The sequence below is a fragment of the Cynocephalus volans genome, chromosome 3, assembly GCF_027409185.1.
Source record: "Cynocephalus volans isolate mCynVol1 chromosome 3, mCynVol1.pri, whole genome shotgun sequence".
In the NCBI taxonomy this organism is placed as follows: domain Eukaryota; kingdom Metazoa; phylum Chordata; class Mammalia; order Dermoptera; family Cynocephalidae; genus Cynocephalus; species Cynocephalus volans.
The window spans coordinates 83,031,870-83,049,735 of record NC_084462.1 but is presented as its reverse complement, the minus strand read 5'-3'; the positions used below and the strand labels follow the sequence as shown (position 1 = coordinate 83,049,735).

Sequence of the window (17,866 nt, the reverse complement as noted above, 5' to 3'; positions counted from 1 at the left end):
CCCCATCAAAAGTTGAGATGACATTTTCTACTCTTTTGTATTTCACAACAAAAGACATTTAAAAAGCAAAATCTGTTTCTTGGATTTTCAATAGTATATTCCCTTATCATCATCAAATAATATTAAGCACAAATGATGCACACTGATCAGTGAAAACATTCAAAGGTTTATTCTTATACAGTGAACACATTGTGAGAAGTGTGTGTAAAGACTGTATGAATGGCCAAAGAATATTTCTAAACAACAAATAGAATAATTATCAAATGATTCCCAAACTAGTTTTTCTTATTTTTTCTTTTTCCAGTAAATCTTAGTACAAGACTATTTTATGTAGTGGTAGATTAAAATGTTTTCTCTAACAAGTTTTACTTTATGAAACAAATAATCATTTCTCAGTTTTTAAAAAAATTTCTGAAATAGAAATGAATTATTCATAGAATTTGATTGCCTCAGGGCCGGCCCTTGGCTCACTCGGGAGAGTGAGGTGCTGATAACACCAAGGCCACAGGTTCGGATCCTATATAGGGATGTCCGGTTAGCTCACTGGCTGAGCGTGGTGCTGACAACACCAGGCCAAGGGTTGAGATCCCCTTACCGGTCATCTTTAAAAAAAAAATAGAAAGAATTTGATTGCCTCATTATCTGATCAAATGTAAGTTTAGCTGACCTGTAAATAACTTTAAAAATTTCTCCCAGGGTTGAAAACTCATGTAATTTTTATTGAAGAATATACTGTATCAATGAAAAAGGGAAAAAAAAGATGTGGGTTACTGTTGTTTAAGAAAAGAAATAAATGGATCCCTTTAAAACCAACATTTTTCTTGCTCTAACAGCAAGGCAGGTACCAATGACAAAAATAAGGCCATTGGGATGTGGCTCTACTCCTGCAGTCATAATCACCAAGTATTGTAGCTTTGGGTGCCTTGCTCAATGTACTGGAGCACTGTCAGAGTTACTGGGGATCAATGCCTTGTAGCTTGAAACCTCATGTTCTAGAGGAACCCTGTCCAGAATTTTCTGCAGTCATAAAAATGTTCTATATCAGCGCTGTCCAATACAGGAGGCACTAATCACGTGTGACTAGTGAGCCACTGAAGTGTGTCTAGTGCAAATGGGGTACTGAATTTTAAATTTGATTTAATTTAAATTAATTTAAATCTCAAGAGCCACATGAGGCTACTGGCTACTATATTAGACAGAAGCATTCTAGGAAATTTTTTAGTAAAACAGTACCTTCTGGTTTTAAGATTTTGTTTCTAGTTCTTGCTATCGCTAGGATTCAGACATGTCCCCAGGGCTGACAGATCCCCTATCATACTGTATTCAGAATCATGACCCCACTTTTTTTTTTTTTTTTAACTAGGTTGGCTCATCACACTTAAGGAAGGGTTGAGATAAGCTTTTTAAGGATGTGTCTGGGAAAGAATTCATCCTAAGGAAGGAAGGATACAGTGGGACACAGCAGTACCCATAAGGGACAAGGGCATGTACCGCATCTGCCAGGAAACAGCAGCAATGCTTGTCAGGACTGGATTTGTTCAAGAGTGTATGGGAGCCAACCCCAGAAACACTGAAGAGCACTTGACAACTGCTTGTGTTCTTTTGTAAGCAGAAGAAAAGGGCTAAGTTAATGAAACTTGGGTTATAACTGCTATTTTGTCTCCACTGATACCGGCAGGTTGGCATAGCTCGGGGAAACATTATATGTAGCAAATAAACAGATTTGACTAGCTGCTGCAATAATAACACGGTGTCAATATAATATATTTCAGCAGTTTTACCATCTGTCTGGTAAAATTTACAAATGATTCTCCAGGGTAATATCCAAATTAGCTTTAGATGGTTAAAAACAAATCCTAAGAGCCAAATACATAATTAATTTCAGTAAAGGGAAGAATAGCTATAAGAAGGCTTTTAGGAACCCCACAGACCAATAAAATTGAGTTGCTTATATGAATGATATAAAATTGAGTATTTATGTATGTCCTAAAAAATGTAAAATTATAGTAGCTGAATTACTTTGCTTTTTACCCTATCAATAACTGCCAACTAAACATTTTAATATAAAGTTAAATGGGCACACTAGGATATGTTTCCTTTCGTAAGCCTTACCCTTTGTTAAAAACATGAAACAAAAATATAGATAACAGCTCGAAGATGACTTGATTCCTAATGCTCAATAAAATAAAAATCAAGTTATAATAGTGGTTTTTACAAAATGTTTATTTTAATGTCATCAAATATAATACACTCATTTAAAGGAAAACAATGCTGTTAGTGAAACTGGCATCTTATTTATTGAGAAATCTAAAATTCTTTAGTGTGCAAACTGAAGAGAAAGAACCTGTCATTTTATGGCTAGAAGCTGACTATAAATGACATAAGACCAGTAAGATACAGCATTTCCATGAGTCAACATTTTCAATGAGGGATTGAAAAAAAAAAGGGTTACCTTCTTTAGAACTAACAATTATTGCATATTCTATATGTGGCTTGTGGCCCCACACACAGGACTTTCCAGCTGCTAATTATCTCCTTCTGTTAACTTGCTGTGTAATTCTTCTTTATTTCTGCCCTCCTTTAGTACATCTAGTCTTAACATGGTTTTGTCCCCCAGCATGCATATATAATCTAAATTTGTGTATATAAGTAAAAAGAATTGTGGTTTAATTTTTAATATGGCTTTAGAAAACCTGTATTCCTTTGAAAATATACCTTGCTCTTTGCTTTAGAGTGTTATGAAACTCTAAACTTCCCCAGATTTGTAGTCTATGTATATTTTTGCACTACTCTTTAATAATGTGTTCTTTTCATGTATTTCCTATTACTTGGATTCTTAATTGCATATATGATTCTATTTGTACATATTTAAAACAATTATTATCATGTGCTACATATCACAGCACTTTACAATTTACAATGTGCCCTTAGATACTTTCACAACAATGTTATAAGGTAGATAATAATAGCTATTTTTTATTGAGCATCAAGTATTTGCCAAACAGATATAAAATTTCCAGTCCTTGAGTCAACTTGGCAAAGTTTCATAGATTTCATATTTCATAAACATGAAAATTAAGATTCATAGAAGTTATAAGAGGAAATACTAGAGCTACTTCAACACGAAGTATACTTTCATCTCTGCTCAGGAATGAGGAAGATAGGTATCTCATATGTTTAAACCCTAAAATGCAGTGTGGTGATTAAGGCTAGTATAAGGTGTGGTTAGGTGATAAATTACAAGTCTGAACTCTAACCCCTTAGTTTTTGGTTTCAAAAACCCTCAATTATATTGGTAACAAACACATTATCAACATTTATCTGATTAAATAAAATCCTATGGTAAATAATTGACATGCTCAGTGCCAAAGTGATCATAAAATAGGTGAAGAATTAGATAGACATAAGTCAAAGAGATGTACCCATCTTGAACTTTGTCAATACTAAAATGACCTAGATGACTTACTGTAGATCCAGTCAAAATGGTTTACAGCGATACCGATAATTTTAAGTGTGATAATTGCATGGTGGTTTTATGTATGTATAAGGTCCCTATCTATCACAGATGCATCTTGAAGTGCTTATGGATAAAATATGATGCATGAGATTTATTTTCTTAAAAAAGATTCCAGATAAAACAAAGGTGGGGAGGTAGATGAAATGATTGACAAAATGTTGACATTTTTTGAAACTGGGTGAGGCGCACATGGGAGTTCACTGCATTTCTACTCTTCTGTGTTTTTGAGGTTGTCCATAATAAAGTTTTAAAATATTTGAAAAAAAGAGAATAGGTAGTCTATAATGATGTAGGTAGTTTATAATAGTTATTGAAGAGAAAAAAATGAGGATGAGGATGAAATTCATAAACAGTGCTATAGAGGAGGTAGAACACACAGTACGTGTTATTTGATTAATAAAAGTAATCAGAAAGAACAAAGTAATTATAAATCTTGAGTCACAAGAGAAGAAAAAACAATATTTGAAAGAGAAACTGGTTCTTTAGTAATGTGTGAAATAATAATCCCAAACTTAATTTTCACTCAACAACGGCAATAAGAAAGGACTTGATCTGGACTATATGTTCTTCAGAGTGTAAAAGTTATTCATCAGATTGTAGTCAGCCCAAATGGAGTGTTTCCTTCAGATAACTTTTTTTTTTTTCCTCTCTGATGCTATTTTTACCAAAACAATCTTCTCCAAGTGGCTTTATCCTGTAAGGTTCTCCTACTGTATAAGTAAGTCCTTTTGGCTAGTGGTAGAGTAAAAAGGTGCTTTAGAATACATAATAGATCTGAGTTTGGGTTCAAATAAGAGATTTACTAGATTTATGATCTAGAGTAAGTCATTTTAACTTTTCTGAGCTTGTTCCCTTATTTCTAATGTGGAGATAATCACCATCTCAGAGAACTTTTTCAAATATGGCATATAAAATATGTTAGCTGCTTTAAGCTTTTACAGATACAGGGTTAAGACTTTAAGAAAGAATATACCAAGATTTTCTCCTAGTTAAATATCACAGTTGAGATTTCAAGTCCTAGTGACAGTGAGCATCCGATATCAAACTCCATTAGGAGGCCACTATGGTCTCCTCTTCCTCCTTGTTCAATTCCCAAACGCTTTTAATAGGTTGACTCTTCCTCTGAGTGACCGGCATGCATATTTACACTTAAATGTATTGCCAAGTATGCAAAAGGTTGAGAAATATCTTAAAAAGACCACATGTCTATCTAAAAATGATTAATTTAGTCTTTCTAGGAGTATATACACTTCTAGAATATACACAAGGTATGTCTGAAACAGGTACGGAAATCGGGTATCTCATTTCCTGTAAATTAATTAAATTATCATCAGCACCTTAAGAATTTGGTAAGTAAATATCACTTTTAAGACACGATTTACCCTGAATTAACTCAGATGCAGAACCTATAGAAAGAAATCACCTTCATTCCTAGTTTATCATGAACAACGGCTATCAAATATAACTGGGCAATCATGGGAAGTTTCTGCTCTAGGGAATCAAACTGACCTCAGAGAAAAGACCTCCAGATATTGACAGTGGAGGTCTCCCAACAGTGAAGCCCACAAGCTGAAAAGCCCCACATTATTATAGAACTTGGAGGCAACTTCACAGTGACTCACTCTCAAATATGAGCAATAGACACCTGGAAGAAAATGTCCAAAAACATAGGGAAATAAACAACAATAACAATAGCAAAGGGACCAACAGGAACCAGAGACAATGTAGGACCCGGAACAAAACTTAAAAACAAAACAAAACTTGAACTGAAATATTCTCAGAGAAGTAAGAAATGTATGAGGGTACTTGAAAAAATTCATGGAAAATAGGATTAAAACATAATACAAATCTTTTCATTAACTTTTTTTTTTTTTTTTTTTGTCGTTTTTTCGTGACCGGCACTCAGCCAGTGAGTGCACTGGTCATTCCTATATAGGATCCGAACCCGCGGCGGGAGCGTCGCCGCGCTCCCAGCGCGGCACTCTACCGAGTGCGCCACGGGCTCGGCCTTCATTAACTTTTTAAAGTACCTTTGTATTTATAAAACAAACAGGATGTTAGGAATAGGAAATTATCAGAAAATAAGAAAGAACTTTAGAAATTCAAAATAACCAAAATTTTAAAATTAAGGAGAAGGAGAAACTTGGTGAAAGTCTTCCAGAAGTACAATTAGGAGGTGAAGAAACAGAAAACAGGACAGAAATGAAAATTATAAGAACAGTCCAAGAATCCAAACTTTGTCTAGTAGGAATTCTAGCAAGAGAGAACACAGAGAAAAGAAGAAAATCTTCAAATAAATGACATCTGACTTTAAAAATAGATACACGTGTTACCTTATTGAAATTAATTACAAATTATACAAGCAATCACAGATCTTGGAGTTTAGGTGTTCATCTGCCTAAGCAGGTACATGGATATTATTATATATTATTCTCTGTCTCCTCGTCTCGCTTATAAACTCTTCATATCCAGGAATAATATTTGCCACTTATGGCAGGCACATATTCTATTTCTGATAAATGCTTGTTAAACTCATTTGCTTTGAAGACGACTTGAGTTTCCATTAAGCTCTGTGACTCCGTAAGAGGGTTCAGTCTTTCAGCCTTGGTACACAATCAAAAGTCATTCTTATATAAAACAGCTACTTGAGACTCCAGGAATTACTTTAAGAATCCCAGCTCTTTGTTTAAATACCCTTAAAAGTCTTTGCCCATTCAATCTTAAGAAAACTTGATCTGAGCCTCTATCCAGACACAAAGTTCTACGAGGCCAGTTAGTGGAATATGTAGGCTATGAATCAGACTCCACTGCGGAAACTAATCCTTGAGTCACGATCATAATATTCCATTGGCATCCACCCCGGGGCAAGGTATTCATTTAAGAGTGCCACTCTTCCATGCAAAGGATGAAACATTAAATAGTTCCCACTCATCATTACAATCATCACTTAAATATCCTAGTTTGGTTATCTGTTTGTGCACAGCCGTCTGGTCACCCTTACCTATGAGAATTCTGTAGTCCATCTCTCTATCATTCCAAAAGGTCCCTGGCTTTATTCATTAATAAATATTTATCGAGTTTTCTCTTTTGAGCTGGGCACTGTTCTAGGTATTGGGGACCTAGCAGTGAACAAGATAATAAAAAGTCCCTCATTTAGGGGATTATATTCCAGTAAATTAGAACCCAGAAAAGATCACCCATTTGTTTAATCTCTTCTCTAGAATCCTTCTCTGATCAATTCTAGAGTATTTACATTTGCCTGCCTATCTATTTCTATATCCTCATCTTCATTGTTTTTCTTGAAATGCTTTTTTTCCCATTCTTTACCTGAAATGTTTGATACCTTATGAGGCTCCCTGAAATTAGGCTAAGCCATAAGCATCCACCAAGACTAGAAAAACTCAGCCAACAATAAGATTTCTTAAAATGCTCCAATGGAACAACAGTTCCCAAGATTTTCAAATACTGATTTATAATTGAGAAGTAATATATCATTTTAAGTAGCATTATCAAATTATATAAAAATAATCTTAAAATTTTCTCCTTATAAGCTTTCAAAAGGACAACTCATAACTAAGCATTGATTATATATATGGTGTTTCAATTCATTACATAAGGCAATGTAATACTGAAACATTTTTAGTAGTATCCTAATTGGCATTGCTAGAGGAAAGTACCTTAAAAAGGCTGAAAATGTTCACAAAGAAGACACAAGATGTTGCCTGAATAGTCCAGAAAAACATAACATTTCAATTGTGTATTTTTCAAATCTCATGCTGAGAGGGAAAAAATTAATGTAGGCAACAGTTTTAAAATAACACAGACCAGGATTATAGCTATAATGAATTCAAGAGATTTCTTTAAGCAGAACTGCATGCCTTGTAGACCAATATTTTCAAGTTCTTAAATGAAACTAAAATGTAATCCTGGAAATTTTAAAAGTCAGAATTCTGCAAGAGTCATACTGAAGTTCTTTTATAAGGCAAGTAGGCAAACTTGCTCTTAAATTTTTCTTGGTTCAAACAATTTCTTCTTTATTACATGGTCTCAATGAAATACGACTCTAAATGCATAAGTGAATTTAAAATTCTTGGTAAGTTATTTTGGCCCTGGCCACAGGTATATCTATGGCTCTCCTTTATGTAAAGGTTGGAGAGTTCTCCATTAACCAATAGCAAGAGAAGTTTCTTATTTTTCACAATAAAAATTTCAATTTTGCTGTATGTACACCTGGTATCTGAAGTATATGGATATGTTTTTAATCAATTATTCATTACAACGGCATTTCAGGGAGTCATTGGACACTTCAACTATGAACTGTATTACTATTCTTATAAAAGAATGCTCTTAAGCCTTGCTTCTCAAAATGTGTCTGGGAATTAGCATCGGTAAGATCTCGTAGATAGTTGGAAATACAGAAATCTCAGGCCCCACCCCAGGCCTACTGAACCAGAATCTGCATTTTAACAAGATCTCCATATTATTTACATGCACAAGAAAATTTGAAAATCAGTGGTCCAACTGACATGGTGATAAGCTAGTCTCCAATTGCCATCCTTAATAAAGCATTAGAAGGCAGCCTACAAACGAAAATGTGAGAGAGAAAGAAAAGGAAAAAAAGGAAGGAATCCTGGAGAACGTTATTTTAGCATATCATAGAATGTTACACTCAGCTTTTCTAAGGGGGACAAAAGATAAAAATCTCTTAAGAATGTTTTTGTACTTTATGAACAACTGAACTTAAAGACATTGTCCACTGCACTATCAATATCCTTGATGTAAATTTCTTTTTGCTTGGAAATATACTTTTCTATTAGAGCAAACCAAATTGTTTCTCAGTGTTACGGTTTTGTAATACCTCTAAGCCAACAGAAGGCCTGATCCTTTCTTTCCCCCACAGATATTCTAGGGCCTAACTAGAAATGTCATGGATTCACTTGTTCGAGGTGCTCTTTGTTGTAACCAGCCCATGAATTGAGCTACAAGGTACACAGACGTGCTAGCTTCCAAGCGCTTTCAAGTGCTCAGTTCTGCTGCTCTGGTTATATCTCACAGTTTGGTTAAGTCTCAGCAAAGGTAAAACTACTTTTCAACAGCTACTCCCATGTTGAGAGCCTACCCCAAAACATCTCACAGAACTGGGACAAATCTGCTCACCCTGTTTTAAAATTTTTCCGGCTTCTCTGAGTGTCTGTCTTCATCTGACCATGGTCTTCCATTACACAGGAAAACAGAGAACAGTGAACCAGACGCTTGAGCAATACTTCAGATATTTCCTGGATATGCTGACAAGACAGTTGGTTCCCTTTCACAATACTCATTCGCTCCTTCTGCTAACCACCTTCCTGGCCTCAACACAACACCTGGACACACCTGGAGACTCTGCCATGCCAAGACCCTTCTGCCTGTACAGCCTCCTAGTCCTGGCTTCTTCTGGTGTATCTTGCTCCCGTCACTCATAATGTAAAGGGAGAGGGGATCCAGAAGGGGTAAGGCCTTATGACAGATAGCACATTATGGGCTCCATATCCTGGAAGAAGCCAGTGACAGAGACAGAGTTGCTTGTTCTCCAAGTAGTTTCTAGGAATAGGCCTTAAAACTCTGACTTGTTTTCACATGGAAGCTCTATTTTGTTTTGTCTTACTTTTGGTGGTAGGGAGGGGACTGAGAAAGTTAGCATAATGCTTCCCAAAATGAGTTATGAATTGTCTGGCTAGGCTAAGGCCTGGAATCCTCACAGCCCCAATTGTCTAGGTCTTAATCCTGTTCGTGACGCCAATTGTAAAGCTAGGTGACCACGCCAGTTGTTGGGCTCTTTTACCTGCAGGTAATCCTGCACCAACTGGGCCAATTGCTGAGCTAGGGCTGGGTCTGGAGCCCACAGACCCCTCAAGCCCATTCACAGACTGGGTCACAAACCCTTCACATGCCAGGCTGGGTCCCCAGACTCCTCACACGCCAGGCTGGGTCACAAGACCCCTTACACACAGGTTTATGAGCTAGGTAACCAGCCAAAAGGTCCTTGGAGCCATAGGTTGGAAAGCATGGCTGCGCAAGAACAGCAACAAAACTAAAAAATATACATTGGAGCGCATGCACACTAACTACACACACACACACACACACACACACACACACAAACACACTATTTGCTTACAAAGGATGCTGAACCACACCCAACTGGACCCAAGGTGGGGGGGCCCTGACCAAAATATTTTATTTTCCCAACATGAATATTCACAGGCAGTCTCTTGTTCTCCCTTCTAATTGTGTTTTCTTCATCTGATATTGCCAAATGTCCCTATCAGTTTTCACTGCCCATGGTCACATGGTGAAAAAAAAGAGAGCTACAGCCTTTCCCTCCAACCCCTCTCTCCTGGAAAAGAGACTATAGTCCCCTTGCAGGGAGGGAGTTTGTCAAGTCCATCTTATATCCATCTAATACTGTGTATTCTACATAGCAATCATTAAACATATCTTGCCTATGCTATCTCATACTTATTTTATGATATTTAGCAATCTATGCCAGCTGTTTCTGCTTCCTTACCTGTTTCATTCTTTCCTCAACCTAGCTTTTAATCCTGCTATTCTCCTGAGCCTACTCTTGCTAAAGTCATCAAGGACCTCCTAACTGCCATATCCAATGGATACCTAAACTTTGAGTGGCATTATATGCTGTCCTCCTTCTTTCCCTTGACTCCATGCCACTGTATTCTCCTGACTTCTTTCTAGTGGCTCTTTCTTAGTCTCTTCTTTATCTCTTTTTCTGGCTTGCACCAAAGATGGTGGTCCCCAGAATCCAGATCTATCCTCCCTTCCCAGCTCACTTTATGCAGTCCCCAGATGAATTTATCCTTACCGGAGACTTTAACTATACTCATTACTCCCAATCGACATTTACAGCTCTCACTTCTCTCTTGAGCCCTGGTCCTGTATCTCCAGCTGCTGTCCTGGACAGCAGAACTACCAGGGCAGCCTCTCAGCACACAAATAACAGTAGATGACTTCTTCATCCTCCCAGTCTGGCCCCTTCTCCTGAATTCCCTATCTTAGTTCATGACATCAATGTTCACCAGTAATCCAAGTTAAGGAAACCTTGATTCACTTATAATCCATGGTGTCATGAAAATTTATCTTCTAAAAGAACTCTGAAAAAAGACTTCCATTGCCTAACTACTGTCTATTAGCAGAAGACACACTACTTTCTCTTTAGCATGAGATACTAGGTCTGATGGGACTCCAACCCACTTCTGGCGTATCATCTCCTCCCACATCCCTAGGCTACACTTGAGTCATACTGAACTACTGACAGTGTGCGATTCTTTCACATCTCTAACCTTGCATGTGCTGCTGCTTCTGCCTAAACCATTGATTCTCAACAGAGGACAATTTTTCTACCTAGGGGACATTTGGCAATGTCCAAAGACTTTTTTGGTTGCCACACTGGGGAAGAGGAGTGTTACAGTCATCTAGAGGGTGGAGGCCAGAGATGCTGCTAAACATCCTAAGTGCACAGGACAGACCCCCACAACAAAGAAGTATCCAGCCCAAAATGTTAATAGTGCTGAAACTGAGAATCCCTGCCCTAGAATATCTTGACATTTCTGCCTGATCACCTCCAACTCACCTATCAAGACTCAGCTCGAATGTCACCTTCTCTGTGAAGCCTTCCTCCACCACCCAGGTCCTCTCTTCTAGAGAAATATGGTTGTATCTTTCTCACTTTCTTATACACACCTCTATTTTAGCACAACACGCATTAGACTGAAATTTTTGTTTACCAGTGTGTCCCTACTACTAGAATGGGCACTCTCCCTAATAGAGTCTGTATTTTATTCATCTTTCATTCTCAGTACTTGGGACAGTACGTGGCATTCAAATGTGATGAATAAATTAAACAAGACACATGTAGAGATAATACAAAGTATTTCCAAGCAAACAATTCAGCTCCCTGAACCTCTCTGAAGTTGATATTACTCTATTCTAAGAAAACGAGGGTACTTCTAGAAGTTCATAGAAAGATTTATATTACCTTTTAATTCTATTTTTCCACAAATTTTCTGAAGTACCCTTGCATACATTTTTCATTCAATTTCTAAAACTGGTCCTTAACATTGTTGCATCAGTTTTAGAGTCAACATTTATAAATTATATTGGTTTTTATAGGACAGATTGAGTGCTCTTTAAAATATATTTAACCAAATGTCTCTAAACATTCTGCTAAATTTAATAAAATTAGGACTGGGAAAATAATGGAACACTAAATTAGGAATATATTTAAAACATTTATTTAAGGAAGAACAACTAAATAAGGAAATTATTGAAATGTATAATCTTGAAATTAGTGTTAAAGGCTTTGAAATCATTGAGATAAATTTTTAAAAGTTCTCCTATACTAGGCTTAAGCAATTTACCTATCCAGTATTAAGTAACAGGTAATAAACAAAAATCTCTATAACAAAAAGAAACAATGTAAAAAATGTATCTAATAAAAACATAAATATAAATGAAGAATGGAAGACAAATACAAGCTTGGGCAAAATGCTAAGGTATATTAAATAAGAGAGTAATGAAATCTCTGAGCATCTTAACAACATAGCATTAGGAGATTTGAAAACAATAGAGAGGAAAAAATAAAATAGTAATAAACTAACTACAGATTTTAGAAATATGAATAGTAATAATTTTTGTAAGTACATAAGAAGAACCTTAGCTCCTTAAGCTATTTCTTGACGGAGCTAACAAAACAGTACACACAAAATTAAAACATCAAATATCAATTTTCAAATCAAAACTCCTTATATAGCCTTTACAAAAGTAATGCTGTATTTCAAAAGGCATGTATAATAAACATATGCCAGTTATTGTTATGTTCTTTGCTATGCCTGAAATAAACATTATCATGCAGACTACAAAGTCCCACCTTTATTCTAAGTTGTAAACACAGAACAGAGCTTGTGTCCCAGATACAGGTAAAAGTTCTCATTAGATTTTAAAAATTAGTCATTAACTAGCTGTTGATTATAAAGAGCTAGAAACTCAATATTATTTTGCTAGAGACTGGTGGCTAAACAAATAAGAAAAGAACGTGTAGACCTCTCAGTGCTTTAGAAACCAGGGTCTCTGACCAAAGCAGTGATTTAGTTTCACGGCTGCTTGGTACAGATAGCTGACATTACTAAATGCTACTCTAATATCAACTTGTTAAATGTGAATCCAGACTCAGCATATCAGAATACTAACCCAGACTAACTGGAGTCATGGGAAATATTTTGGGAACTGTTTATTTATAAATGAGTTACAATATACCACTATAATTAGATTAATATATAATTATTGATAAACACAGGATTATTTCTAAAACCCCATTATTGTTGCCACTGCTATGTTTAGAAAAAGCAACATTAGTATCTTCTTCATAAAACAAGCCCTTTACTACTTATCAATTAGATCAATTTAGACCTAGTACAAATTGAACTGTCATTATATTGTTTACAATACTTTTATAAAAAGAAGTTGTTTAATAAACATTAAAAAGAGGAACAATTTAAAGCTCTCCAGCAAACTGCACACTTCTGAACTATTTTATAATTCAATAATCTACCAAAAAATAAAATGTACACAAATCTAGGCATTTAGTTGTCACAAAAACATATTTGTTTGCTTACCTAAGTTTAAATAAAATCGATAAAAATGTATTTTAGCAATGCAAAAGGTCTTTAATTCACATTTCATTAAAAAATACATTTAAAATACCCTTTTTCAAAAGCCTCAACAACAAACTATAATAATACCACAAAATCAACTCTTTTAAGGATATCTCTACAAGTATTTCTAGGTTAATTATTCCTTTCAGATTAATTATTTCATTAAGTGTGAAATAAATGTATGAGTAGCATTAATTCAATTAGCAAACTATTAATGTTTCCTCACAGTATCACTTTATTCCTTTCTTTTAGTGGGGAAAACAGTTGAATAAATTATAATCTCCTAACAGATGATTTAAGAAAAATTTTCTAAATGGAATTAATAATTCTAAAACATAGATTGAAATTTGAAATCTGATCTTTTTTCATCCTCAGTAAAGTAGCTGCTTATATTAACATTTGAGCATTGGTAAAAATGATTATATTTACCAGCTTTCAAAAGAGAAAAAATGAACTGGAAATTACTTAACATTTTACTTACCTAAAACTATTTGTCCAGGAGGTTATGTTTTTTTAAACCTTTAATACAGATATTGGGTGTCCTATAAACATAGGTAAATAGGTAAAGTTTTTTCCCCCCAAATTATTTATGTACTGTCATCTAGAATTGGTTTAGTCAGAAAATTTTTAAGATTTCCTGGAATCTGGCAAGACCTTCCAAATACAGAAATTTAAAAAATCTATTCCAGCTCATAACACTTTAAATACTTCGGAAGGGCCAAATTATACAGAGAATTGTTTTGGCTAAGATTCTTTGGAGTCAAGTTACTAATATAATAAAGCAAAATTGTCAAAACAAATTAATAAGGTAAATAGAAAATTATGGGAAATGCCTAGCAATTTAAAACAAATTCAAAAATATAAAACTTAGAATTCAATATTGTTGAAAGAGTGAGTTACATTTTAAAAGGCAGTATTAACCTTCTAAAATGGCTAAAGAAAAATAGGGTGGAAACAAAATTCCTGTGGTTAAGGGTATATACAAATGCAAATGCCATTTATTTCTCCTCTGCTTTAAACATGCAGCATAATAGTTTTTATCAATGATCATATAAATACACGTATTTTAGAGAAATATTTCTTCTATATTCATTAATAAGACCTTCACATTTTAACATTCTATATGATTTTTTGTTTAATATTTTAAATAAGTGTTTTATATTTTACTTTATTTCACAATGATTGAGGAGGAGAGAAAACTAAATAATCACTTTTGAAAGAAGGAATAAAATATGGAATTACACATTAAAATACTATGCCATTTGAGGGAAAAATATAGCAAGATAAAATATTATGAAATAGACTGTTACTTAAAGTTTGTTTTCATGTTAAGGAAACATTTCATGGCTTAAGTTACTTAGGAAAATTTTTTTAAAAAATACAATTTTTGAACACTGGTAAAATGACAAATGTAGTGCAAAATTATTGGGAGTTTTTCAGATTTACAAATACAAAGTTCATGACTACAAAATACTTGTAGCTAAGAGCAGTTTTATATACTTTACTGGTCAAGTTATAAATTTTAACCAAATATTTCATTAGGCTATTCTAATTTATCAAGACCAAAGAAAACTTACCTTATAAGAATTAGATAGTTCATCTGTGAAATCTCTTTTGCTGTCTCTTGATAAATTATCAACTTTACTTTCATTTCCAGATGCAAACTTTATGAGTAATTGAGATGGTCCTCCCTTAGAACAATTGTGCTTAAGGCTAGATAAGCAGGAAATATTTGGATAGGTTCCTCCCAATGAAATACTTCTTTGTAAAATAGCATGGTTTTTGTTTATCTGTGAATTTGGTCTTCCCAACTCTCCACTGATATTTATTTGATAATCTACATTTTGGGAGGATGGTAAACATGCAGATGTCCTATGCATGAGTTTAATATACTCTGAATCAGAATTAAGCTTAATTTGTGACATTTCTGGTTTACAATCACCATTTGTTGTTTCACAGTCTAATGTAGTTGCTTTCTGCTGGGTGAACTGCACTGAAACACAAGAATATCCTTCAGATAACTTTTCACAGACAGTCTGTTTTGGACTTTTATTTGAAATAACAATTTTCTTTTGCAATGAGCCCTTCACGTGAAGCGGCCGGATGTCTCTTACTTCTCCGGGAGTACAAATTGTTTTAGATAAGCGAACTCCATTGACAGCTGTTGAAAGAAATCCCTTAGCACTAGAACCATCTTCATTATGTGCAATTTCACTAGGAGAAATAGTAAACTGGTGTGAAGTTTGATAGGATCCTTTGCTCGGGAAAGTACTTGCACTTGGAGAAGTTGGTGGAGTATTTGAAGGACTCGTAGGAAAAATGACTAAGGATGAGCAACGTTTTAGTGGAATTTTTGTGTTCCTGCTCACTGGCAATTTCATAATCTCTATTCCATGCTCCAAGTCATCCTGGACAAAGGGAACCGTACTTGTACTTCTTGAAAAAATTTCACATGGAGTAGTATTCCTGTTTGGCATACTTCTATTGGAGGTGCTGTCAGAAGATAAATTTCCACCAAAAAAAGTACCATCACTTGGTGGAAAGGTAAAACCACTACTGTCACTGATGACACTGTTAGTGTATGAACCTCCACTTGTGATACTTGCACATGACCCACAATCACTACCGTTGCTGCTGTAAGATCCATTATCATTGGTAGAAAAGTTACTAAGGCTACCACTACAAATGGCAGAACTGCTTAAAAGGTTACCATCATTCACAGCATTCAGTTCATCACCAACCACAGCACTGCTGTAAATGCCGTCCTTCAAGACACAAGTAAGTGAAGCATCATCATCATTAGCTAAGACACTGCTAGGCTGAAGACATCCACTGTACCTTGTTGGCTGTAGTGAAATCTGTAGACAGCTGCTCTTTTTATTAACATTTTCAGATGAAGGAACAGATGATCTTTCCTGAGACTTAACGTTTTCCTTTATTAACGGAGCTAGTGCAGTCTGTCTGGGAGTCAGCTTCATTTGAACAACATTAGACATTGAAATCCGTGTTGGTCTTTTGAAGCACATATGAACATGGCTACCCAAGTCATCTCCGGAGGTTTCTGACAAAGGATAAGTATTGCTTCTTCTGGCTGCAAAGTGCAATCGTAAGCTTTGTGCCATTTGTTCTCATTTCCAAACATGTTAAGGTCTGAAAGTCATAACAAAGATCTCTGTCCGTAGAAAGGCTAGAAGCAGCTGCACTGCATCAGAAAAAAAAATCATTTGTGGTGCCTAAAAGAGCTATTAAGTAGTAGTCTTTATCCTACGTAAAACAGTAGATACCAGATATTATAGAAAGAAAAAGACGACCCATTCCTGAGACTGACGTTTCTTAAATGTCTTGAATTGCTTGTAGTCAAAATGCCTTCTGTTACAAAGCACTTGATTTCCAGCGACCTTTAAGCTGAGCTCAGCTGCAGCACACTGACTCAAACACAGCCAACCTTGTTTCAATTATACCTTCTCCAATTTGCATGAATGAGTAACACAAGAACAACAATCTTCTAGCATTTCAAGTTGAAACAGTATTTTTTCACTCCAGCTCTACTAAATGAACATTTAACTATGTGAATCACAGTGCCTATATTTTCTCCAGCAAAATTTGACCACTAATATTTTTACCCATAGGTATAGAATTACAGGAAGTTGGTAGGAATGAAACCCCATGTAATTGAGTATCAAATCAAAGGTTGAATTTCCAAATAGTAGCCATACTAGGAAACTAGTCAAGTTAGTTAATGTAGAAAGGAATATAAACTCTTAAATTTTTGAAATGAGTAAATTCAAACAGTTGTATAAATTTGGAAATATCAAAACTTTGGAAGAATTAAAACTTTAGCACTAAATCAAATAGATAAATATTTTAGCTTCCAAAATACTAGTTACAAAAAGTGAAAGCTTAAGAACTACAAAATGAGCCTAGCAATACGATTGCAAAAATCAAGCATAAGTCTGAGAAAAAAAAAGTTTAAGAGAAGCTGTCACCAAGCATTTTCTCCTGTAATTTTAAGGCCTTTTCCATCCAAGTAGAACAGTCTTTAAATGATGCCATTTATATTCTGACTATCAAAACTCTGCCAAGAAATAGCCTAAGCAAACATTCCTTTAAAAATATATGCAGATTAGACAGGAAAACTATACCCCAATATAGTTTGAACACACAAGATATTTTATTCCACTATCTCCACAATTCATTCACTTAAGAGAGTGTTGTGGTAAGTAAAGAAGTCTAAAAAGGATTTAACACATCAAATAAACATATCTCAATGCCAATCCTGTTCTGAAAAACTCTAAGAGCTCTTTGCTGGCCCCTGCTGGTGCTTTGAAACAATCCATTTAGCTGTTTGATATCTATAAAGAAATACAAGCCACGCTGCATATTTCTTTACATAAACAAAGTACATACTTGTTTACATTTTTGAGTGCTAGCTCTGCTCTAGAGGTGGAATTACTCACTAGTGATGATAAAGCTCCCACAGTAGAGAACAGTAGACTGTTTGTCCTTTTAGAGGTTGTGATTTTGTATACATATATTTTTCTGCTTTGTATTTATTTAACCTTTACTTTATTTTCAGTTTACTAGGCAATAAAAGTTTAATATTTTAATTTCTCTCCCAAATGTCACAGACTAAGGTTGGTAT

At 35.0% G+C, this 17,866-nt stretch overlaps 1 protein-coding gene across 4 annotated transcripts in view; it reads right to left on the bottom strand.

Moving 5' to 3' along the window:
- Nucleotides 1-16,346, bottom strand: part of NEDD4 (NEDD4 E3 ubiquitin protein ligase) — a 66,325-nt gene extending 49,979 nt beyond the window's left edge. For all 4 annotated transcript variants that reach the window (XM_063088935.1, XM_063088936.1, XM_063088937.1 and 1 more), the window contains exon 1: nucleotides 14,802-16,346. In XM_063088935.1, the coding sequence (XP_062945005.1) occupies nucleotides 14,802-16,346 (1,545 nt within the window). The remainder of the gene's footprint in view (nucleotides 1-14,801) is intronic.
- Between the last annotated feature and the right edge of the window lie 1,520 nt (nucleotides 16,347-17,866).